Raw genomic sequence first — 24,110 nt, 5'->3', positions numbered from 1 at the left:
ACTGTTGAGATGGGTCTGAAGGGGGCATGGTGTTTCCCATGGTGCGGGTGCTGGAGACAGCGGGGGACTGAAAGAGGCGCAGGTATGGGGATGTACTTACGGTAAAAGGGGCTGTCAGGCAGACAGACAGACAACAGCACTGGGGAGAAAGATAAATGCCCAAACCAGCAAAGGAAGAAGGATCATCTCTCTCCCTGGGTGGGAGTGGATCACTCAAGTCTTCACAGGACTGGCTAAATACTTCCTAGGGCCCAGTGCAAAATGAAAAAGTGGGGCCCCTTGTTAAAAATTTAAGAATTTCAAGATGGTGAAAGCAGAGCACTAGGCCGGGCATGGTGGCTCACGCCTATAATCCTAGCACTCTGGGAGGCTGAGACGGGAGGATGGCTTGAGCCCAGGGGTTTGAGGTTGCTGTGAGCTAGGCTGACCTTCTGAGTAGGGGGGACCCTGTGCAACTGCACAGGTTGCATGCCTGAGAGCCAGCCCTGCTTGCTGGGCAAGATCCCCTCTCCCTCTCCTTCTCCCTGCTGCTGCCACCAGCACTCCTCACCACCCCCAGGCCCCCAGGTGTCTTCCCTAGCTTCCTTCTTCCTCAGCCCTGAGTAGGGGGTGAGGGGGAGTTGAACCCTGACCCACAACTTCCTTCTTCTTCCTTGGATCTCTCCCTTTTAGGCCTGGGTCCTGCCGCCCCTCCAGATCCCAGCCCAGCTACAGCCCCCACCGTAGCTGAGGGAGAGATACCCTTGCCAGGTGCTGGTGCCTACTTCAGCAGGAAAGCCCGACTCTCCTTCCGCCACCAGCTGCATGACATAGCATCAGCCAATGACTCCACCATTTAAAGGGGACAACCAAGGGCTGAAACTCCAGGAAGGCTTGGCAACCCTCCTTCTCCCATTTCTGTGACCCCAGTGTCTGGCTCCCCAAGTCCCTTATAACTCTCTCATTAAATACTTTCAGAGTTTCCAAGTGTTGTGTGTGTGTTGGGGGTGGGGGGGTGGGGTTGGGGAGTAGATGGAGGGGGTGCAAGGTGCCAGTACTGGGTTATGGGGCTGAGGTGGGAAGTGTTGCGGGGGTGGGAGTGGCAACACAGGAATGGTGAATAGGAGGCAGCTGATCTAATGCAGAGCCCAAGTGTGGCTGGGAGGAAAGTAAGAGTTTGCTGAAGCTTCAGAGTTGACTGTGGTGAGAGTCGTTTGGGAGGCTGGGGGCTAGGCAGGATGGCAGATGGGGTTAGGGAGCACATTCATTCAATAAATATCGAATGCCCACCCCCTGCTAGGCATTGAGGATGTATCATGAACCAACAAGAAAGAATTCTCTCTTCTCACTGAGCTTTCTAGAAGGGGGAGGCAGATAATAAGACATAAGTAAACAAATAAGCATGATAATATGAGATAGTAATAAGTGCTGCTCTGAAGAAAATTAAACAGGGTAATGTGAGAGTGGTGCAGGGAAGGGTGATGTTGCTTTAATTTCAGGTGGTCAGGAACGGCCTTTCTGAAGAGGTGACATTTGAGCCGAGACCTGAATGATGAGTAGCCATGTGAAAACCAGGGGATGGTGTCAGTGTAGGTCCACCAGTTCTAACAAATGTACAGCTCTGGGGCAGGATGTTGATATTGGGGGAGGCTGTGCATTTGTGGGGACAGGGAACATATGGGAAATCTCTGTACCTTCCACTCAATTTTGCTGTGAACCTAAAACTGCTCTAAAAAATAAAGTTAATTAAAAAAAAAAAAAAAATCATGGAAGAACAGTCCCAGTCAGAAAACACAGCAAGTGTAAGCGCAAAATCCCAGAGGTTCTAGGAAACAGAAAAAAAAAAAAAAAAAAGCCAGTGACCAGAGCGTCAAGATGAGGGGAACTGTTAGGTCTTCTAATATAGGCCATGGTAATGAGCCAAAATATTATTCTAGGTGGAATGGCAAGACACTGAAGAATGTTAAGCAGAGAAACATGGCCTCACACATACAAAGAACACTTTGGTTGCTGTATGGGAAAAGGACTATAAAGGCAAATGTGCAAGCAGCAAGGCCATTGATGAGGTTGCTGTCATCCTCCAGGCAAGAGATGATGGTAACTTGGATAAAGACAGTGGTATGGAGATGGTGAGAGGTAGATGGATTCTAAATATACTTTTAGAAAGTTTTTAGGACATACTGTCCTGGTTGAATGTGGAGTACAAGGCAAAAGAGGAATCAAAGATAATGCCTTGAGATGGGACTAAGGGAACAGGTTTTGGCACAAAAAGTTCTGCTTATTTAAGTTGGAGGTATACATGTTTGGGGTCAGAGATCCTTTTCTGCTCTTCTTCCCTTAATCTAGGAGTTCACCTCCTAAGGAAGCCTCCCTCCTACCCTCTGAAACCCTCTAGGGTAGGATTGTATTCTACAACAAGGTTTTCAAATGTGGCTCCCACGGTTCCCTGATCCACATTCTGAAGAAAATAAAACTGGGGCAGACTGACACTGGGTCACTGTCAGTGAGCACCACTGAGCTCCTTTAGGTGCGTGGCTTGAGTGAGGACAGCTTCAGAAGGGCCAGACAGCCTCCCATCCAAGGGGCTGAGGACTGTCTTACTATTACATCCTCCATGGGAATGGCAGTTTCCAGAGCTGGCCAAAAGCACTCCTAGTGGCTTCCCTCTGCCACCCAACATTAACCTTAATTCCATTTGCAGAGCCCACCTTTCTCTCGATGCCAAGGAAGTCACACTGCTGCTCTGACCACAGAAGAGGTGACAGAGGTTAAGTGTGGAGAGAGAGGACCATGAGGCTGGGTTGGAGAAGAGTTCTTTAGTCACTCATGGTGACTGGCAGGAAGCAGGCTGAGGGGAGGTGACCCTATTATCAGTCATAATCCTGAGTTCCACCTTGGGCTTGAACAGGGAGGGGGTGTTGTTGGTAGCCCCCAAATCAACCACACTCTGGTGGCTCAAGGAGCTGGACATAGTGGGAAAAGAAATTTGTAGGAAGGTGGTCTGGAGAAGAGGTTTGAAAACCACCCACATAAAGGGTTAGTGAGGAATGAAACATTCATAAACTCCTTTCATCTCCTCTCCAACTCTCTCTGAACTCAGTGCAGTGGTCTGTATCAACAGGAGTGGGCCAGATAAATTCATGCTTAAGGTCAAGAAAAGAACCCCAAAGCACAAATACTTTTTCACAAACTTTATTAAATCTTGTGTTGGTATGGGGTATCTCTTACTACATTCTACAATACCAGGATTCAAGGGGGTGGTAAAGTGGCAATGGTGAATTTGGGTATCTGGTCTCCCAAAAGTACCTGCCGCTCTACCCCTGACTCTGCAATGGCTGCCAGGCGGATCACCCCTCCACTGGAGCCATCCCGCTCCATGGCCAAAGCGAGAGCTGTGGATAAAAGGAGAAAGGTGGGTTCAGAGTCAGATGCTGAGATCACTGCAAGAAAGGAGGAATGTTGGCCTGGCTTTGGGGGGAGGGGCAGGGTTTGAAGCTCACAGGCCCAGAAGCCCAAGTTCTTACCATTGGCAGTGAATTGCAGACACTCTTCCTTGGTCATGCCTTCCCGGTAGGTAGCATCGACATAGCCATAGATGTAGGAGCTCCCAGAGCCTCCAATGGCAAAGGACTGCCTTACCATCATACCTCCCATGGGCACTGAATACACCTACCAGATGGAGAGAAAAGAGTCACTTGTTGTACCCTCCCTCCGACACATGTATATTCACCTTTCCATTGGGGCATTTGTCTGGGGAGAGTTAGTAGTAAGAGTAAGTGATGTAGAGACTAGAAAGCAAAATAGAAAAAGGATGCGGAGAGAGGATCAAAGGCATGGTTCCAATTCTCAGGCATGGGGTGGAGGGAGGAGGAGAGGGTCTGACCTGCCCTCCTTCTTGAGGGTCCCAGCCAGCAACAATAATTCCTGCCATCAGGTCTTCCCGGTATCGGTAACACATCTCTTTAAAGAGGCTGGCTGCTGTGTGCACCAGTGGAGGCTCATTCAGTTCAATGCTAGACGGTGAGAGGAGTCACACAGAAAGAAGTGTCAGGACCCGGGAGTCAGGCCATTTAGCTTCTCAGGTCCAATTGCCTTCAGATATGTGTTCCTCCCCTACCCCACAGCACCTGTGGAAACCAAGCTGGTAAGTGACAGCATCAGCTACTGCTTGGGTATCAGCTGCTGAGCCTGAGCGGCAGCAGAAAATTCGATCATGAATAGGAGTCAGCTTGTCAGTCACTCGATTGGCGATGTAAGACCTGCAGGATGGCAGAATAGTGATGGAAGGACCCCACCTGCCTCCCACCTCCATCCCATCACTATCCACTTCCTTAGGGCCCACGGATAGGAATTCCAGTATTGCCTATTTGTTCTCAACCAAACTGAAATAGGCTGGATGGAGAACAGACAGACTTTTGCAAGGATTTCACCAAATGGTGAGGGGAACTAGAAGTAGTAGAAGCTGGGACAAATCTTTATCTCTAGAAAGAGAAGAAACCTCCCTTCCCACAGTGGTCTGTGTTGGATAAGGGTGCGCTGGCAGGCAGGGAAGGAAAGGAAACATGGGAAGACCTTTCATAATCTGTCCTGAGCTCACCCAGTGGTTGTTCTGGAGTCGGCCCCCAATACCACGCCCCCGTCAAATTGGACGGCCATGATAGTGGTCTGGGAAAAGGGAGGAAGGAGTAAGTCTGGGTCTTTCCACATTCTCCAGCGTACACAAACCCCAAAGATCCCTCTACTCAGTTTCCAGAATACGAAATTGGTGCGCCGCCGACCCATTTTCAAATTTATAGGGTCCTCAACACCCTCAGAATACCAGAATCCCAACCCTCAAATCCCAAAAGACTCATCACATCCTTAAGCCCAGGGGCTTCACTCGCCCTGAAGAATTCCAGAATTCCACGTTTCAGCACACCCTTCACCTCCCACTCCGAACGTACCACGCCACCCCAGCATCCTCAGGACACCTCTCCCCCTGTCTCGAGCACAACACAGTCCACCTCCCCTCGGTCACCCCCACCAAATCTCTCAACCCTACTCATTTATCTTTCCATCGCGTCAGGCTTTGTGCACATCTAATGAACCCCAACTCCTTCCTCACCCCCGTGGAAACTTCACGGTTTTCCCAGTCTGGAGCGATGGCCTCCGGCCCCCAGGCCGGTGCCGGCCCCACTCCCCGAGCAGCTACCAAGGTGGCCGCCATCTTCCTCCTCCGGTGCTGCCTCAAAGCAACTGTCGTAAAGCGCTCTGTCACTCTCTTTAGCGGCGCTCTGAGTTCTTGTTGGAGTGAAGCTACGCCGCGGTTGATGGCAGAAGGGAAAAGAAACATGTGCGGTACGGCGTAGGCACGGTTCTTTTACGACAGTGAGCACTTGTTGGCAGTGTGGCAAGCAACAACAAAAAAGTCTGCGAAAAACGTTCCTGTTGGCCTGCGTAGTGCTTATCTTATTGGAGTTGCAGTTCAGAGGGCCCACGGGATAGACTTGAGGGTCTCTGAGTTAGAATGACTACACTATGTTTTCATTTCTCTTGGGTATATATGCTAGCAGTGGAATTGCTGAGTCCTGTGGTAACTCTGTTTAACATTTTGAGGCATCGACAAATGTTTTCCATGGCAGCGGCACCATTTTACATTCCCACCAGCCATATATGAGGGTTCTGATTTCTCCACATCCTCACCAACACTTGTTATTGTGCATCATTTTGATTACAGCCATTCTAGTGGATGTGAAGTGGCATCTTAAGGTTTTGATTTGTATTTCCCTAATGATTAGTGATGCGGAGCATGTTTCTATGTGCGAATTGCCATTAATGTATCTTCTTTGGTGCAATGTCTATTCAAGTTCTTTTTTTCTTTTTATTTCAGCATATTTTGGGGGTACAAATGTTTAGGTTACGTATATTTCCCTTGTCCCCCCCACCCCCACAAGTTCTTTTTAAATCGGGTTTTATTTTATTTTCTAGAGAAGGAGGTCTCGCTTTGTTGCCCAGGTGTACAGTGGCATTCACAGGCTCGATCATGATCATAGCGCACTACAGCCTCCAATTCCTGAGCTTAATCTATTCTCCCTTGTAGCTGGGACTACAGGTGTGCGTCACTATTTGTTCCCTGGCTCTCACTGTCTTTTTATTGAGTTGTAAGAGTTCTTTTTATATTTGGGATGCTAGAAACTTATTAGATATATGATTTACAAATATTTTTGTCCCATTAGATTATCTTCACTTCTTTTATTGGTGTCCTGTGAAACACAAATTTTTACACAAATTTTTAAATTTTGACAAAGTGCAATTTATCCATTTTCCTTTGGCTGTTTGTGCTTTTGGAGTTCATAGCCAAAAAAAAAAAACCATTGCCTTAATTCAAGGCCAGAAAGATTTATACTTGTTTTTCTCTAAGAGTTGTATAGTTTTACCTCTTCCATTTGTAGGTCTCTTATCCATTTTGAGTTAATTTTTGTGTGCGATGTGAAGGAGTCCAAATTCATTCTTTTGCATGTGGATAGCCAGTTGTTCAAGTACCATTTATTGAAAAGACTATTCTCCCCCCATTGAATGATCTTGGCGCCCTTGTCAAAAATCAGTTGACCATACATATATATGGGTTTATTTCTGGATTTTGTTTTATTCCAATAATCTATATGTCTATCCTTATGCCAGCATCACACTGTCTCGATTATTGTAGCTTTTTGTACATTTTAAAAAATTAAGGTAAAATTCACATAACAAAATAATGATTTTAAAGTGTACGATTCAGTGTCATTTAGTATATTTACAATGTTGTGCAATCATAACCACTATCTAGTTTCTGAATGTAGTAATTTCTGAAATCAGGAAATGTGAATCCTCCAACTTTGTTCTTCCTTTTCAAGATTGTTTTGGCTATTCTGGGTCCTTTGCATCTCCATGTAAATTTTAGGATTAGCAACTCATGAAGATGAGATGTTTTTCCATTTATTTAGATCTTCTTTAATTTATTTTAACAATGTTTTATAGTTTTCAGTGTCCAGGTCTTGCACTTCTTTGGTTAAATTTGTTCCCAGTTTAATTGATAATAACTGAAATACTTGTTAGCAAGTATTTTATCTTTTTTTTTTTCAAGACAGAGTCTTGCTCTGTCGCCCGGGCTACAGTGCAGTGGCATCATCATAGCTCACTGCAACCTCAAACTCCTAGGCTCAAATGAGTCTTCTGTCTCAGCCTCTTGAGTGGCTGGGTCTACAACTGTGTGCCACTTTGCCCAGCTAATTTTTTTCTATTTTTGGTAGAGAGGGGTTTCACCCTTGCTCAGGATGGTCTTGAACTCCTGACCTCAATCCTCCCATCTTGGCCTCCCAGGGTATTTTTTTCAATGCTATTGTAAGTAAAATTGTTTTCTTAATTTCATTTTTGGATTGCTCATTGTTAGTATACGGAAGTACAACTGATTTTGGTGTCGATCTTGTATCCTGCAACCTCATCAAACCATTTATTTGCTCTAATAGTTTGTGTGTGTGTGCATTCTTTAGGGATTTTCTATGTATATAATCATGTCATCTGCAAATACAGTTTTACTTCTTCCTTTCCAATCTGGATGCCTTTTATTCAATTTTCTTGCCTAATTGCCCTGGCTAGAAACTCTAGTGCAACGTTGAATAGAATGGCAAAATCAGACATCTTTTCTTGTTCTTGATTTTAGGGGGAAAGTTGAGGAAAAAGTTTTTCATATTAATAATTGAGTATGATGTGGGTTTTTCTTTTTTTCTTTTTTCTTTTTTAAGAGATGGGAGTCTTGCTCTGTTGTCCAAGGTGGAGTGTAGTGTAGTGGCCTGATCATAGTTCACTGCAGTCTTGATTTCTTTTTTTTTTTTTTTGAAACAGAGTCTCGCTCTGTTGGCCAGGCTAGAGTGAGTGCCATGGCATCCTCCTAGCTCACAGCAACCTCAAACTCCTGGGCTCAAGCAATCCTTCTGCCTCAGCCTCCCGAGTAGCTGGGACTACAGGCATGCGCCACCATGCCCGGCTAATTTTTTCTATGTATTTTTAGTTGTCCATATAATTTCTTTCTATTTTTACTAGAGACAGGGTCTCGCTCTCGCTCAGGCTGGTCTCGAACTCCTGAGCTCAAAGGATCCGCCCGCCTTGGCCTCCCAAGTGCTAGGATTACAGGCGTGAGCCACCGCGCCCGGCCTTCACTGCAGTCTTGAACTCCTGAGCTCAAGTGATCCTCCTGCCTCAGCCTCCCAAGTAGCTGGGACTACAGGCATGTGCCACCATGCCCAGTTCATTTTTTAGTAGAGCTAGGGTCTCATTATATTGCTCAGGCTGGTCTTGAACTCCTGGCCTCAAGTGATCCTCCAACCTTGGCCTACCAAAGTGCTGGGATTACAGGCATAAGCCACCATGCTGGCCAGCTGTGGGTTTTTCATAGGTGCCCTTTATCAGGCTGAGGAAGTTCTCTTTTATTCCTAGTTTGTTCATTTTTTTTTTAATGAAAGGATATTGGATTTTGTCAAATGCTTTCTTGAGTTTATTGAGATGATCGTGTGTTTTTTTTCTTTTATTCTGTGAATATGGTATATTACATTGATTTTCATATGTTCAACCAATTTTACATCCCTGACATAAATCCCACTTGGTCATGGTACATAATCCTTTTTATATGCAGCTTGCTAATATTTTTTGCATCTATCTTCATAAAATATATTGGTCTGTAGTCTTTTTGTTTGTTTCTCATGAGATCTTTGGCATTCGCCAGGGTAATACTGGCCTGATAGAATGAGTAAGGAGGTATTCCCTCCTCTTCTGTTTTTGGAAGAGTTTGTAAAGGATCTCATTAATTCTTTAAACATTTGGTAAAATTCATCAGTGATGCCATCTTGTCCTTGGCTTTTCTGTGTGGGAAGTTTTTCTTTAAATACTAAATCTCTTCATTTGTTATAGCTCTAGTCAGATTTTCTATTGATTCTTGAATCAATTTTGTTAGTTTATGTCTTTCTAGGAATTTTTCCATTTCATCAAGGTTATCAAATTTGTTGGCCTACAATTTTTTATAGTGTTTATCATAATCCTTTTATTTCTGTAAGGTTAGTAGTAATGTCCCCTCTTTCCTTTTCTTTCTTTCTTTTCTTTTCTTATTTATTTTATTTATTTATTTATTTTGAGATAGGGTCTTGCTCTGTTGCCTGTGCTAGAGTGCAGTGGCATCATCGTAGCTCACTGCAACCTCAAATCCCTAAGCTCAAGTGATCCTCCTGCCTCAGCCTCCAGAGTAGCTGGGACTACAGGCACAGGCCACCACACCCGGCTAACTTTTTAATTTTTTGTAGAGACAGGGCCTGGCTATGATGTCCAGGCCAGTCTCAAACTCCTGGGCTCAAGCAATGCTCCTGCCTTGGCCTCCCAAATTGCTAGGATTACAGGCATGAGCTACGACATCCAGCCCCCTCTTTCTTTCCTGATTTTAGTTATTTGAATCTTCTCTCTTTTTTCCCTTAGCCTGTCTAGCTAAAGCTTGTCAATTTTGTTGATCTTTTCAAAGAATCAACTTTCGGTTTCATTGATTTTTCTCTATTGTTTTTCTATTCTCTATGTGGTTTACCTCTACTCCAATCTTTATTATTTCCTTCCTTCTCCTTTCTTTAGGTTTAGTTTACTCTTCTTTTTCTGGTTTAAGGAGGGAACCCATTTGTCTGTTTGAGGGAAAAGCATTCTGGGCAGAAGGATGGCAAGTGTAAATATCCTGAGGCAGAAGCATGCCTGACATGCTTGATGAATACTGAGGAGGTCAATTTGACTAGAGCAGATAATGCAGGATCGTTACAAAGTATTCTCACTAAAAATATGATCCAGAAAATCTGCTTAAACTTGAAAAAAAAATAAGTCTGAGTGCAATGGGAAGTCATTGGAAGATTTTGAGCAGGGAAGTGACATGCTATGACCTACATCTTAAAGGATCATTTTGACTGCTTTATTGAAAATACATTATAAGGAGGGAAGGGATGGGCAGAGAGACAATTAGGAGACTAATAGTCTAAGTGATATATTAGGTTGGCTTGGACAAGGGTAAGAGGAGTGGAGAAAGTGGGAAATGGTTAGGTTTTCAGAGATTGGATGTCAGTGTGGTAAAAGAGAAACAGAAGAATCAAGATGACAAAGTTTTTGGTCTAAGGACATGGAAGAATGGAGTAGTCATTTACTGAGCCAGCAAAGACAACGAAGGGAGGTCTTTGGGGGTAGGAGATATTAGAAGCTTAGTTTTGGACATGTTAAGCTTGCTAAGTCTAGTTGACATCCAAGTGGAAATGCTGAATAGGCAGTCGTATATGTAGGATTCTGGAATCCAGGAGAAAATGGATTGGAGTTATGATTTGGGAATTATCAGTGTATGAAGTGGTCAAGCTCTTTCATATTCATTATTGTTATGTGAGTGGCCAAGGGATCATTAAATACAATACTCTCTCTGAGCACCCGGCTCGGTGTGAGGCATGACGCACATGTTTTAGGCTTGGGTAGTTTAAGGGAGCGGTTGCCATTTATTAATATTCACAGAAACAGGGAACCGAGGTGGTGCAGTTCTGGGGGGAAGTTGGCGGGACCTGTGTTGCATATGTTGCATTTGCGGTGTCTGGAAGAGTCCAGGAAAGAGGTGACTGTATGGGGTGGAGCTCAGGGGATAGGTCTGGGCTGGAGACTTGGCATGCAGTTGCCACGGGAGTGGCTGAGATAGGCCAGGGGTAGCGTGAGTCTCTCAGCAGCTGGGAACAGGGATGACACATATTCCCATATTCGTTTTTCATTTCCCTTAAGTGCCTGCCGTCATCACACAAAACGCCCTGCGTCGACAGCTGCCAAAGAACACTTTATTCCTCACAGCTCCTCCCATCTTTCTGAGACGGCGGATAGAACTCAAAATCATCCCCGCCGTGGGCGGGCCTCAGCCGCGGCGGCGTCACTAGACAGGCGGGGTATCTAGGCCACCAGCCTGGAGCCTGGGCTTCGCTGGCCCTGCCCCTGGGCGCTCCCTTCCGTGCCGGTCCCCTGCAGCCGCCGTCCTCAGGCCAGCTGAGTCAGGCCGAGCTCGGCCAGCATGCCCTGGGTGCGGTTGTAGACATCTTCCAGGGTGCCGGCGGCCCGGGCCAGAGCGGTCCGCGCCTCCGCCTCTGTGGTTCCTGGACACGACAGCTCGAGCAAGCGGCCGCGACCCGGGAAGGAGAGGAACGCGAGGCGGGCGGCCTGACGGATGAGCCAGGGGTGGTGCGGGGCCAGGGCCGTGCCGTAGGCGTCGCTGCACTGCGCGCCGGCGTCCGGGCCTCCGAGCGCCCCGGTCGCCACCCGGTGGAGGCAGAGTTGGGACCAGCGCAGCGCGCGGTGCAGCAAGAGCAGCGTGCGTGAGCCCGAGGACCGGGCCGAGTCCCGGGGGACGGTCCCGGGCCGCTCCAGCAGGCCCGCCCGCCGCTCCCACGCCGCCATGGCCGCCAGCGAAGCGTAGTGCTCTGCGTCTGGGCCGCGCAGCCGAGCCTCGAGGGCTGTCACCTTGGTGGAGGCCTCGCTTGTGGCGAAGGTGAAGATGGAGCCCAAGGGAGTTAGGAGCCTGTGTGTTCGGTGGTGGGATGGGAGAGACCATTTGAGAGAGGGCGATGGAACCACAAGGAGGAGGGAACTGGCTTGTGGAAGGGAGACCACTCACTTGACTAGTTCCCTCCATCCTGCCAAATACTGCGACAACTCCACATCCCCTGAGGGGTTCAGACTGGCTTGGAATGGCCTCATCATGCGGCCCAGCATCCCTTGAGGTTCCAGACAGGGAGGCTCTTTCCATTGTGGGGCCACCAGGGCTCCCAACTCTTGCTGGACCTGGGGGATAGATATGAGGGGAAGGGGGCGGGAGCAGAGCCTCTAGGCTGCTGGACCTACTTAGCTAGCAGCATAGTCCGGCTCTGAAGAAATTGTTCCTAAGGTCTAGTTGGTGTCCCTCCTGCTGTACTCTCAGCTTCTGATGAGAGAGGGAAGAGGAGGGGGAAGACCGCCCTTCACCAGATGCTCAGCCTGGCTTCACATCCCCCTCTTCAGGGTCCCATCTGGAGCTCCCACGCCTAGCCTTGCCCTGAACATACCTGGAAGGGCGGCGGTCCCTCTGGAATGCAGGCCTGTGCCCCAGATCCGCAGCCTGAGAGGGCCCCTGAGGAGAGGGGGAGCGTTGAGCACCTGAGAAGCAGGGCTTGGACTCCCGAGTTCTTCCGGGAACAGCTGAGAGAGGGGGACACTCACCCAGGATCCGAGCACTGAGATAAAGAAGCAGCAGCAGGAAGATAGTGAGAGGAATTGAATGGCGGAACCAGTGCTGCCGGGCCAGGGGCCGCCCTGCGACCCCCATGGCTGCTGCTAGCACCACCAGCCCCTGGCCAGTGGTGTCCCTCTGTCTCCAGGAGGGGAGAGAAGCCTGTGGTGCCTTGAGGTACAAAGGGTTAATAATTAACCTACTAGGGCCCCCTCTCCCCTGTGCCCTTTGCCCCAGAGGGCAGCTACCCTGGGTGTGAGGGACCAGATTAAGGGAATTTGGGGAATTCTGTGGTGGCAATGACAGGTCTCTAGTTCCCCTCCCTGTACAGACAGCTGTAGTAAGGGCACCTTGGGTATTGGGAAGAGAGGCTGGGGTCAGAACCAGCTCCGCTACTGAGCAATGGTGTGGGTCCTAAGTTAACTCTGGGCTTGAGTTCCCTCCATTGTAAATTGAGGATAGTAATAGGTACTTTGCAAGCCTGGTGTGAGGATTAAATGACAACGTATGTGAAAACACTCTAAATGAAAAAGCTGACCACAATTGCCCTATAAATCTTATTAAAGTTCAAGCACCTCCAGGATCCAGGGAACACCCACTTCTAAATTCTCTCTCCTATCCCTAGGGGGCCTTGTCTTGATTTGGATACATGACCTCTCAATCATATACTTTAGGTTTTATCCTTTTACATTTTTGTGGTTTAATTTTTTAAACTCCCCAGATTGGCTCCTCAATCATTCATTATACCAACCTTTAACTACTTCCACAAGCCAGGCCCTGTACTAGGCCTCTAGAATACAAAAGTACCTTCAGCCAGGCATGGTGACTCATGCCTGTAATCCTACCACTTTGAGAGGCTGACCTGGAGGATCACTTGAGCCCAGGAGTTTGAGGTTGCAGTGCACTGCACTCTAACCAGGGTGACAAAGTGAGACCCTGTCTCAAAAAAAAAAAAAAAAAAAAAAAAAAAAAAAAAAAAAAGTGCCTTCACAGAGCTCAAGGTCCATTGGGAGAGAATTTATCAAATTTATCATCTGTCTTCCCTCCTGGAATGTGAGCTCTGATGAAAACAGGGGCTGGTTTTTCTTGGTTTCTTACAGCACTTGGAATACTGCGTGAGCCAAAACACATTATTGATAAATAAACATGTATTGAATAAAAAAAGGAATGTGTATGAGGGGCAGGTAAATAAGGGTGGTGGCCCCTGTCAATTTTACCCAGTTTTTTGGGGGGTTTTTGTTTTGCAAATTAGGAGTCCACCTAGTGGTCATGTGGGGGAAGGCATTCTGGGAAAAGATAGGGTACAGAAAGCAATGGAAGAAACAGCATCATCTGTTCTTAAGGATTCTTAGTCTCCTGTCCCTAAACTTCTTAGAATTGTTTCTTTCTCTCTGGGTATATTTTCTTCTGGGGTGGGGAGGAGTGTCCCAGATTCTCAAGGAATGAGGGCCCCAATCTCTAAGAAGAGCCTTCTCAGCTCCTACAGTTCATGGATTCAGGCTCTATCCTCACTCTGATGTCCCCTCACATACTGGAGGTCCCTTACTCCTGACCAGTCCTGTCCCTGGAGGGATTCCCCCGGGATCACTTCCATTCCTAGCCCTGGTCTCCACTCCCAGAGCTGGACTATTTCCAGGCTTGTTGGCTGTGACCTTGGGCAAGTCGCTTGTCATTTCTGAGCCCCAGTTCCTTCATCTACAAAATAGGAAGGGTAATTCTCACCTCCTAAAATTGTGAGGATTAAATAAAACACGGCTGCTGCGAAGCGCTAACCACAATTCGTGGCTGTAGTAAACCTCAGTAGGTGAAGCTTATTTGAATTCACCTGCCCTCACTGCCCCTCCTCCCCTAGCACTGGGAGCCTAGAGCTCCGCGAGCAGGAAATCGAGTCTGCGGGGATCCAGGAGAGGATTAGTTTTGAGTGTCACTTAATCCGAGAGGTTCTTCCGCAATCGGAGCCCTCCGTCTGAGCCGAACTGATATAAACCTGCTTAAGAGGCCTGGTTCCCAGGCGCTGAAGGATGGAGCGGGGCGCGGGAACCAAGCTGTTGCTGCTGCTGTGGGTGACTTGCTGCAGACGTACACAGGCAGATGGCCCAAGCGGTTACACGTCGGTCATCGAAGTGACCAACGGGGGTCCCTGGGGAGAATGGGCCTGGCCTGAGATGTGTCCTGTCGGATTCTTCGCCAGCGGGTTCTCTCTCAAGGTGGGGGCTCAGGCCTAGGTGCTGGAGGGGGCAGAGATGCGCGGGACCAGCGGAGCCCAAGGATGGCAGTCCCCTGACTCCTCCTCGCCACCCAGGTGGAGCCCCCCCAAGGCATTCCTGGCGACGACACGGCTCTGAACGGCATCCGGCTGCACTGCGCGCGCGGGAATGCCCAGCGCAACACGCATGTGGTGGAGTCCCAGTCTGGAAGGTGGGGGGCAGGGGTCAAGGATCCCCTAGGGTGAGGGTATGTCCTTTATCCCCTGTTACTCGGCCCCCTCCTGGCAGGCAGGCTCTTCCAGAGCTACAGGGCAGTTTAGACCTGGGGATGGGGGACGCGTGTGAATGGAAGACCTCTCCTCCCAACGTCGGCGGAATCCGGTGGCCAGGTCCAACTCACCGGGTCTTGTAGCGCCTGGTTTGGAAAGTCCCAAGGGCTGGATCGGTCTGGAGGTGGGTAGGGGGAGCCCACAAATCTATCGCGTCTTCCTTTTTCTTGCAGATGGGGCGCGTGGAGTGAGCCGCTGTGGTGTCCCGGCGGCGGCTTCCTAGTGGCCTTCTCGCTTCGCGTGGAGGCACCCATGACCCCCGGGGACAACACAGCAGCTAACAACGTGCGCTTCCGCTGCTCAGACGGCACGGAAATGGAGGGGCCTGGGCTGAGCTGGGGAGAGTATGGAGACTGGAGCGACGCATGCCCCAAAGGCTCCTGCGGCCTGCAGACCAAGATCGAGGGACCTAGAGGTCTCCGCGATGACACGGCGCTGAACGACGCGCGCTTATTCTGCTGCCACAGTTGACACCGCCGCCGCCCTCTCCTCTACCGAAAGGCTAGTCCCACGTCCCGCTATTAAAGCTTCTAGGTCTTGGCTTTGGTCTTGCCTGTTATTTAGGGATGGGAAACTGCGTCTCCTTTTCCTTCTATCTAGCATTGGGCAAGGCGTACATTGGGGTTTGGTCTCAGGGGTCCGTGGCAGACTGCTGAAAGTTACGGACCCATAGTCCAGAAAAATGCACCTGAACACATACTTTTTCAGACAGGTAAAGGAGGTCTTTGGCTTTCTGAGTCCACCTGCAGGCACCCCGCCCCCAGTAAGAGCCCAGGCTGTCTCCTTTCTGAACCTCCAGTGACCTCAGATTAAGAAAATCCTACCAAATTAGGATGTGACAAGGCTTTAAGGCTTCCTTTTCTAGAGTTTAACAGGCTAAAGTGTCTTTTTCATAATTTCCTTTATTTCCTCCTACAAAACCCAAACAGTGGCTTTTATAAATACCGATTCCTGTTTCCTGTTCTCTCTGCCTGGAACCCCCCTCCCAATCCAGATGGTTAGTGAACCTACTAGATGTCAGCTCAAATCTCACTTTCTCAGACTTCACCTATCATAAAAAATAGTCCCTCTGTTAGTCAACCTCTATCCCATTACCAGCTTTTTAAAAGAATTTTATTTTGTGTGTGGTTTGGGTTTTTCTTTTTTTTCTTTTTCTTTTTCTTTTTCTTTTTTTTTTTTTGAGACAGAGTCTCACTCTGTTGCCTGGGCTAGAGTGCCATGGCATCAGCCTAGCTCACAGCAACCTCAAACTCCTGGGCTCAAGCAATCCCTCTGCCTCAGCATCCCGAGTAGCTGGGACTACAGGCATGTGTCAGCATGCCCAGCTACTTTTTTTCTATATATTTTTAGTTGTCCATATAATTTCTTTCTATTTTTAGTAGAGATGGGGTCTCGCTCTTGCTCAGGCTGGTCTCGAACTCCTGAGCTCAAACAATCCGCCCACCTCGGCCTCCCAGAGTGCTAGGATTACAGGTGTGAGCCACCGCGCCCGGCCTGGGTTTTTCTTTTTGAGTGTGTTTGAGACAGCATCTGCTCTGTTGCCAGGGTTAGAGTGCAGGGGACTGATCAGAGCCCACTACAACCTCAAACTTCATGGCTCCCCCAAAGTGCTAGAATTACAGGCTGTGAGCTACCACGCACCTCCTTTTTTTTTTTTTTTTAAGAGACAGGGCCTCACTCTGTTGCCCAGGTTGGAGTGCAGTGGCTCAATCATAGCTCACTGCAGCCTCGAACACTTGGGCTCAAGGAATCCTACTGCCTCAGCCTCTCAAGTAGCTGGGACTACAGGTACATGCCACCACTCCTGGTTAATTTTTTTAAATTGAGACTGCATCTGGCTACATTAACCAGGCTGGTCTTGAACTCCTGGCCTCAAGTGATCCTCCCGCCTCAGCCTCTCAAGTGCAGGAATTACAGGCTGAGCCACCTCACCCAGCCTACCAATGAGTTTTTAAAAAGTGCTTATTACCAATAATCTTTTGCCTCTTTAATAAATTGCCCATCTTTCACTCCTGGAATGTTAAGTTCTTTGAGAGTCAAGAACTCATCTATCTTGTTTACCACTTTATTTTCAGTGCACCCCTAATAGCTCAGTATCTATTTGTTAAGATAATAATAAGAGGGTACAGGGATCCCAAGCACGAGAGCCCCAACCAAGCCTGAGTGTATCTGGAAGCCCTCGCATACTCCTCTTTGCGTAGGGCACAATCTGAGATGGGAAGAGAGCTCAAAGAGTTTATTCCAGCCAACCAGGGTGTGGAGGGGCCAGGCGGGTTTCCACAAACAAACCAGCAGGTGTAATCAGATGGTCAGTGGAGCCTCAGTGAGGGGTGCCCTGCGGAAAAGAGAAAGTGAGGACGCAGCCAGGAGCAAGCAGGTTCCTTCTACAACTCCACCCCATGCCATCCTACCTCCTTTTTCCTGCAGTCTCCACAGAAGACACCAATGGTTGCGTTCACCAGTTGTATCCCACACAACACGATTTCTAGGCATGAGGCCGCCACCAGCAAGGAGAATAGTGTCACATTCCAGGGGACCACGTTAGGCGGCTCCTCGCACAAATCCCATTGAGTCCGGTTGAGCAAGTAAGCGCCTCTGTGGGTGGGACAGGGTCACGTGAGAGGCGGTCATCTGGCATGCCGGCCCGCCCCCCGCCCCCACGCACACGTCTAGGGCATTTGCAAAGGGCTCAGTTGGCCCATGTGAAGGGAGCTCTCTCGAAGCTGAGACCTGCCCACGTTTCCCAGTGGGAAGGATAGGTGGGAAGAGGCAGAGAACGGAAGACACGAATACAGGCTAAACCTTACTCAGTATCTTCAAAGTGGTAGCTCCACTTGCCGTTCATTAAGCATTTGGGTCCAATTCGGAGCCCGGCTCCCGACACTGAGAGGCAGTATATGGCACCAAGCACCCCGAATGCCGAGGAGAAGACCGAGCGGAGCATCTGGATGTGGTGTGGAAGGTGAGGTGAATCCCGCCACAACCTCCCCACTTGTCCCACCGCACCTGGCTTGGCCCCCACATGACCGCACTCCTCTTGAGTCAGGTTTAAAATACATTTCCCATCAAACCCCAGGCTTGGAGTTAGGCTAACCCTAGGAGCCAGCGGGCAGAGGTTCATGGGGATTGTAGTCCCCTCTGGCCAGGCATATTGAGGCCTAGGATTTGCAGGTGCCGGTGCCAGGGACGGGTGAAGCAGAGCCTGGGACTCTGCAGACAAGCTCATGTAGCTGGGAATTCTGTACAGAGTGCTGTGGCTCTGTGAGGACAGGTTCAAAGACTCAGTCCTGACTTGCTTCTTTTTTTTTTTTTGAGACGGAGTCTCGCTCTGTTGCCCGGGCTAGAGTGCCGTGGCGTCAGCCTGGCTCACAGCAACATCAAACTCCTGGGCTCAAGTGATCCTCCTGCCTCAGCCTCCCGAGTAGCTGGGACTACAGGCATGCGCCACCATGTCCGGCTAATTTTTTCTGTATATATTTTTAGTTGTCCATATAATTTCTTTCTATTTTTTAGTAGAGACGGGGTCTCGCTCTTGCTCAGGCTGGTCTCGAACTCCTGACCTCAAGCGATCCTCCTGCCTCGGCCTCCCAGAGTGCTAGGATTACAGGCGTGAACCACCGTGCCCGGCCCTTACTTCCTTCTTAATTTGGATCTTACCCTGCAGCGATTTCCACAGCAGCCTGCACCACAACAGCCCTTGCCCCCGGCACGAACAGCTGCAATTCCTGGACACAGTACCTGTGGGGCAAGAGTCAGTGTGATAAAGAGTCCCCACAACCCTCACCTCCCACCCTGCCCCCCTATCCACAAAGCCTTGGTTATATTAATGCTTATCTCTTCTGGGAGGCTACTGTGATGCCCTCAACCCGTTGGACTATAGGGAGACCTTATCGTTACTTCTCCCAGAGCTGCTGGGCTTTACATAAATAGTATATCATTATTTACGTGCCTACCTTATCTCTGTCCAGATTGTAGCTTACTGGAGGGTAGAGTCCAATATCATTATATTCCTTGGCACAGAGTAGGTGCCCAACTGAATGGGAGTCAGGAGGCCTGAGTTTTAATGCCAACCCTGCACTACTTCACACTCTATGAATTGATTCATCTCACTGAGTCTGAGTTGTGTCCTGTGTAAAATGGGTCTGTAGGAGGTACCTCACAGAGCTGTTCTTAAGATTTAATGAGATAACAAGCTGACTTGGTTTCAAGACTGGCTCAGAGTAAATGCTCAATAACCATAAATTCTTTCAGCAGCAGGAAGAGATAGTGGTGTTGGAGTGTCTGCTGAATTGGGTTTATGGTAGAGAGTGGAAGGATTACGCTAGTGGATGTTGTGATGTGCAGTGTAAGATATTCCGAGATTCATTTTTTTTTTTTTTTTTTGAGACAGAGTCTCACTCTGTTGCCTGGGCTAGAGTGCCATGGCATCAGCCTAGCTCACAGCAACCTCAAACTCCTGGGCTAAAGCGATCCTCCTGCCTCAGCATCCCAAGTAGCTGGGACTACAGGCATGTGTCAGCATGCCCAGCTACTTTTTTCTATATATTTTTAGCTGTCCATATAATTTCTTTCTATTTTTAGTAGAGATGGGGTCTCGCTCTTGCTCAGGCTGGTCTCGAACTCCTGACCTCAAGCGATCCTCCCGCCTTGGCCTCCCAGAGTGCTAGGATTACAGGCTTGAGCCACCTCGCCCAGCCAAGATTCAGCTCCAGGTCTTTTTTTTCTCCTTGTAGCCTTCCTGACAAAGCCCATCCCCTCCCAGGGAATTAGCTGTTCCCTCTGCCAATAGTCACCTCCAAAACTGATGCCTCCGGATCCAAATCTAACTGCCTGAAGGATATGGTCACTTGAATGTCTTGGTTTTAACTCAAATTCAGCCAGTTTCGTACTGACCTCACACTATTCCCCAAACTCATCTCCCTTTGACTTTCTTGTCTCCGTCAGTGGAAACAGTCACCCAGGCTAGAAAACTTTAATCCCATACCCAGCCAGACCTGAAGTCTTCTTGACTTTTCCTTAAGTGGCTCCTGAATCTGTCAGGTTTTTTTTCTTTCTTCCCCACATTCTATCCCTAATCACCTCCCAGGAGGATGATGTTCTCAGCCTCCCCACTAGATTCCTGTAGCTCTTGCCCCATGCCACCCCACAGTCCAGCCTAGGTGCCACCAGCAGATTAAACACAGCTTTCAACTGGTCTCTTTTCAGCTCAAATCCTTTAGGATCTGTTCACACAGTAGCTTGTTAAAACTGAACTCTAGCAAGGCATTTGAGGCTTCTCACTCTGGCTCCAGCCTAAATTTTTTTTTGAGACAGAGTCTCACTCTGTTGCCCAGGCTAGAGTGCCATGGTGTCAGCCTAGCTCACAGCAACTGCAAACTCCTAGGCTCAAGCAATCCTTCTGCCTCAGCCTCCCAAGTAGCTGGGACTACAGGCATGTGTCACCATGCCCAGCTACTTTTTTCTATATATTTTTAGTTGTCCAGCTAATTTCTTTCTATTTTTAGTACAGATGGGGTCTCGCTCTTGCTCAGGCTGATCTCAAACTCTTGAGCTCAAGCGATCCTCCCGCCTTGGCCTCCCAGAGTGCTAGGATTACAGGCATGTGCCACCGCCCCCAGCCCAGCCTGATCTTTATTTTCAATTTTCCAGGCCAGGTTCTTTGCCCATCTCCTATCTCTGGAATCCCACAGCTGTCTTCCTCTTTGCTTCCCCACATGTCTTGTCTGGCACATGCAAGGCAGCATTTTGTTCTCCAAGGAAGGTGCTGAGAGTTTTAGTTCTATTGTCTCATCCACAGCAACCTCAGAGAAACACCTGCCACCTGCTGAGTTGAGCTGACTTTCCCACTGGACATTCTCCTCTCGTCCTGTCTCATGGCAGGGCCAGGGCCAGTGCTGACCCCCTTCTTACGCTCTCTGGTGAGATCACTTACTGAGAGTCTCCTGGATCCAAACGCATCTAGAATTGCCTTTTGAATTTACCAGTTTTGAATGACCTACCTGTTTGAGATTTTTACTCTCTTGATTAAAGTGTTTGCTTCCCCTTGTGGTCTGAGCTTCTCTGTCTTGCTCACTGCCATCTAATTGTCTTAGTGAAAGGAGAAGGGTCATTGTAGCTGCAGGAGGAAACACTGAGTTTATAGCTTGAATCTGCTCACTTTTCTCCATCTCCACGGCCACTGGCCTAGTCCAGGCCACTCTCATCTCTCCTGGACAACTGCAGTGACCTTAGACTGGCCTTTCTGTATCTATTGTTATCCTCCTACTATCCATTCTCCACACAAAGGCCAGAAGGGTCTTCTTCAGTCCAGTGGGGTGTGGAACAACCAGAACTCTCACACTGTGCTGATGGAAATGAAATTGGTACAAGAACTACAGAAAACCGTTTGGCAATATCTATTAGCACTGAATATTTTCACACCTTAAGAATCAGCAATTTTACTCCTAGGCATATATCCAACAGAAATGCACACATATGTTTACCTAAAGACATCTACAGGAATGTTTATAACAGCATTATTTGCAATAAAGCCAAAGTAGGTACTATCTAAATGTCCTTCAACAGTAGAATATTTAAATAAATTGAGATATATTCACACAATAGAATGCATAGGAGATAATTTTTAAAAAACTACAGCTCTACAGCTACACCTACTAATATGGATGTCTGTCACAAACATATTATTGAGTTTGAGATACAAAAGAGCACATACTGTATGATTCCATTCATATAAAGTACTAAATAGGCCAAACTATTCTATGGGGTTAGAAGACAGAATAGTCATTACTCTTGGTGGGGTGAGAGGGGGGTGAGAGGCACGTCTGGGATACTGGTAATGATCTATTTATTGATCTGGGTTCAGGGTACATGGGTGTGTTCACTTTGTAGAAATTCATTCAGCTGTTTAGTAAGGATCTGGGCACTTGTTTGTATGACAAATAAAAAGTTTTAAAATGTAAAAAAAAAAAATGGGTGAAAAAAGTCCTTCAATAGTTTTCTATCATACTCATAGTAAAAATTCAAATTATTCACTGCAGCTTTCAAGGGTGTACATGATCTAGCCTCTGTCCTCCTCAGACATCTCATTAAACCTGAGCTGCACCGGCAGCCTGTCCAAACCTTGGAGATGTGGTGCCTGTTCCCACCTTAGGCTTTGTACTTCCAAGTCCCCCCCCCTCCCCCCCCCCCCGCCGTTTGCAATGCTCACAACTTCTTTTTGTCATTTGGGTCTCAGTTCAGACATCACCTCATGGAGGCGTTTCCCCAAAATGGGGTTCCCAGGCCGGGCGTGGTAGCTCACGCCTATAATCCTAGCATTCTGGGAGGCTGAGGCGGGAGGATCGCTTGAGGTCAGGAGTTTGAAACCAGCCTGAACAAGAGTGAGACCCTGTCTCTACTAAAAATAGATAGAAATTATCTGGACAACTAAAAATATATAGAAAAAATTAGCCGGGTATGGTGGCGCATGCCTGTAGTCCCAGCTACTCGGGAGGCTGAGGCAGGAGGATTGCTTGAGCCCAGGAGTTTGAGGTTGCTGTGAGCCAGGCTGATGCCACGGCACTTTAGCCTGGGCAACAGAGCGAGACTCTGTCTCAAAAAAAAAAAAAAAGTGGTTCCCCCACCTTGCCTAGGAACTCTTTATGATAGCAGCCTGCTTTATTTTTTGATGTCACTCACTGAAATCATCTCTCTTATTTATTTACTTCATTCATTTAGTGACTGTTAATTGAGTGTCTGTTAAGTGCTAGGCACTGGTCCAGGCACCAGGCACATCGTAGCCAACAAAGCAGGCAGTCCTTGCTCTTACAGGGCTTGCGGTCTTGCTTCCTTGATACCGGTTGCCTCACCAACAGGAACACAAGCTTCCGGGAGAGCAGGGACCTTGTCTGTGTCCCCATGGCATAGGGTGGTGCTTCCTGAGACTGACATGGGCACAGAGGTGGGGGAAGGCAGCTGTGAATGAATATGTTGGGAAGGCAGCCTTGGACATCTCCCCTGAAGCAGGCTGGTTAGATTGGGCAGAGGAGTGTGGGTGGGGTGGAGGTGGTTTAGGCTGGAGAAGGGGTGCAGTGTGACACTGGGTAAAGGAGTGTGACATCTCAGAGAGAGTTGCGTTCAGAGGAATAGAGTCCAAAAGCCATGAATCCATGCAGGAGGAGGAGGAGGATAAAAGACACCAGAGGGTTAGAGAGGATTGTTGGATAAAGGAGAGGTATCCACTGTCAGCTAACAGAAGCATGACCACAAAAGGGACGAAGGTGAGATCTTTCCTAGAGAATGTCATCAGTGAACTGTCCTGAGAAATGGAAACCTGTGCTGGGTAGATCTTTTGTTTTTATCCCATGAAGATATTCAACTAGGTTGGCCATTCAGAAATTCCGCTAAATGGGGAGGGAGTTGGAGGATGCGGGTTAGGAAGTCTGGAAATTTGTCTCCTCTTCCTTCACTTCTCCTGACAGATCGTAGTCTCCAGGAGAGCTTGGGCCACCTTCTCTGCCATACTGCCCTAGGCTCTGAGTTTATCCTTAGCACCCAGCACAGAGTGGGCATCCGGAAACGTGGGCAGAGAGGGAACAGATGTGGATGTGGGGGAGGGTGACACTGAGTTAACAGGTAGAGTGACTAATCTGTGATGTCACTCCCTGGCTTCAGACATTTTCACTGCACTCAACCTACCATGCCTATTATCCTGCCCTGATGACATCTCACACAACCAGTTGCTCCTTCTGTCTCGACCCTAGTAGTGAGGTGTCCCCAGCATCTGCTCAACAGTGGAGGTGGGGAGGAACAGGTAGGACATGCTCCCTACCCAGTCAGGAAGCTCTTTAGAGCAGTGAGGCTTCCTTCCTTCCTGTTTCCCTCAGACATTCAGCCTAGGACCCTAGGCAAAGTGTGCCTAACTAGTGTAGGGAAGAACTGGGTGGGCTTCTTGTTCCCACAAAGCCATTGCTATCCCTTCCCAGGCAACCATCCTTTTTTCCTCTCTCCGTCTCCCTTTCCCTCCTGTTCAGAGCCCCTTAGAGTGGCATTGAGCCCCCAGTCCCCAGCCTTCTCACCATCAGGCCCCCGCCAATGAAGCCCGCCATGAGCCAGACTTGCAGGCTGAGGTGGTCACTGGTCCAGGTGGTCTCTCCGTTAGGCACCAGCAGGAGGGCATTGGCCACGATGCAGATCAGGGAGAGGGGGATGAGGCAGAGCCCCACACAGCGGGCACACTTTCCCGTGCACATGCTAAAGCACTAGGAAGGCCAGGTGGTGAATGAAAGTGCAGGAGGTTCCCAGGTCCAGAGGAAAACAAGCCTGGAGCAGGAGCAAAGGTCAGGGAAGAGGAGTGGC

The 24,110-nt window shown here is 48.5% G+C and overlaps 5 protein-coding genes across 8 annotated transcripts; 2 read left to right on the top strand and 3 right to left on the bottom strand.

The window, feature by feature from the left end:
• C9H17orf114 (chromosome 9 C17orf114 homolog) lies at positions 1–966 on the top strand. Its single transcript, XM_069481830.1, has 2 exons — positions 1–82; positions 673–966. The coding sequence occupies exons 1-2, from the start codon at positions 10–12 to the stop codon at positions 837–839; spliced, it is 240 nt and encodes a 79-aa protein (XP_069337931.1). The 5' UTR covers positions 1–9; the 3' UTR covers positions 840–966.
• Positions 967–3,157: 2,191 nt separating this feature from the next.
• PSMB6 (proteasome 20S subunit beta 6) lies at positions 3,158–5,247 on the bottom strand. 2 transcript variants are annotated; one of them, XM_069483398.1, is made up of 6 exons: positions 5,084–5,243; positions 4,577–4,644; positions 4,107–4,238; positions 3,863–3,992; positions 3,504–3,648; positions 3,158–3,371 (listed from the first exon to the last, which is right to left on the bottom strand). In XM_069483398.1, exons 1-6 carry the CDS (start codon positions 5,183–5,185, stop codon positions 3,229–3,231), a joined length of 720 nt encoding a protein of 239 aa, XP_069339499.1. In that variant the 5' UTR covers positions 5,186–5,243; the 3' UTR covers positions 3,158–3,228. The 2 variants fall into 2 exon arrangements, with proteins under 2 accessions (XP_069339499.1, XP_069339501.1); XM_069483400.1 differs by having other exon boundaries at positions 3,261–3,391; positions 5,084–5,247.
• A 5,255-nt stretch (positions 5,248–10,502) lies between these two features.
• Positions 10,503–12,415, bottom strand: GLTPD2 (glycolipid transfer protein domain containing 2). The gene is made up of 4 exons (XM_069483394.1): positions 12,229–12,415; positions 12,075–12,139; positions 11,648–11,814; positions 10,503–11,551 (listed from the first exon to the last, which is right to left on the bottom strand). Exons 1-4 carry the CDS (start codon positions 12,332–12,334, stop codon positions 11,014–11,016), a joined length of 876 nt encoding a protein of 291 aa, XP_069339495.1. The 5' UTR covers positions 12,335–12,415; the 3' UTR covers positions 10,503–11,013.
• Positions 12,416–14,078: 1,663 nt separating this feature from the next.
• Positions 14,079–15,309, top strand: VMO1 (vitelline membrane outer layer 1 homolog). Of its 3 annotated transcripts, none has more exons than XM_069483397.1 (3): positions 14,079–14,445; positions 14,541–14,636; positions 14,948–15,309. In XM_069483397.1, the coding sequence occupies exons 1-3, from the start codon at positions 14,260–14,262 to the stop codon at positions 14,963–14,965; spliced, it is 300 nt and encodes a 99-aa protein (XP_069339498.1). In that variant the 5' UTR covers positions 14,079–14,259; the 3' UTR covers positions 14,966–15,309. The 3 variants fall into 3 exon arrangements, with proteins under 3 accessions (XP_069339498.1, XP_069339496.1, XP_069339497.1); XM_069483395.1 differs by having other exon boundaries at positions 14,541–14,656; XM_069483396.1 differs by having other exon boundaries at positions 14,541–14,692.
• Positions 15,310–16,807: 1,498 nt separating this feature from the next.
• On the bottom strand, positions 16,808–24,064 carry TM4SF5 (transmembrane 4 L six family member 5). Its single transcript, XM_069483393.1, has 5 exons — positions 23,831–24,064; positions 18,432–18,512; positions 17,582–17,718; positions 17,186–17,369; positions 16,808–17,109 (listed from the first exon to the last, which is right to left on the bottom strand). The coding sequence occupies exons 1-5, from the start codon at positions 24,002–24,004 to the stop codon at positions 17,095–17,097; spliced, it is 591 nt and encodes a 196-aa protein (XP_069339494.1). The 5' UTR covers positions 24,005–24,064; the 3' UTR covers positions 16,808–17,094.
• Between the last annotated feature and the right edge of the window lie 46 nt (positions 24,065–24,110).

This window comes from Eulemur rufifrons, chromosome 9, assembly GCF_041146395.1.
Source record: "Eulemur rufifrons isolate Redbay chromosome 9, OSU_ERuf_1, whole genome shotgun sequence".
NCBI classification, from domain to species: Eukaryota; Metazoa; Chordata; class Mammalia; order Primates; family Lemuridae; genus Eulemur; species Eulemur rufifrons.
Note: the sequence above shows the minus strand (reverse complement) of the source record. Positions and strands in the feature narration are given on the sequence as shown.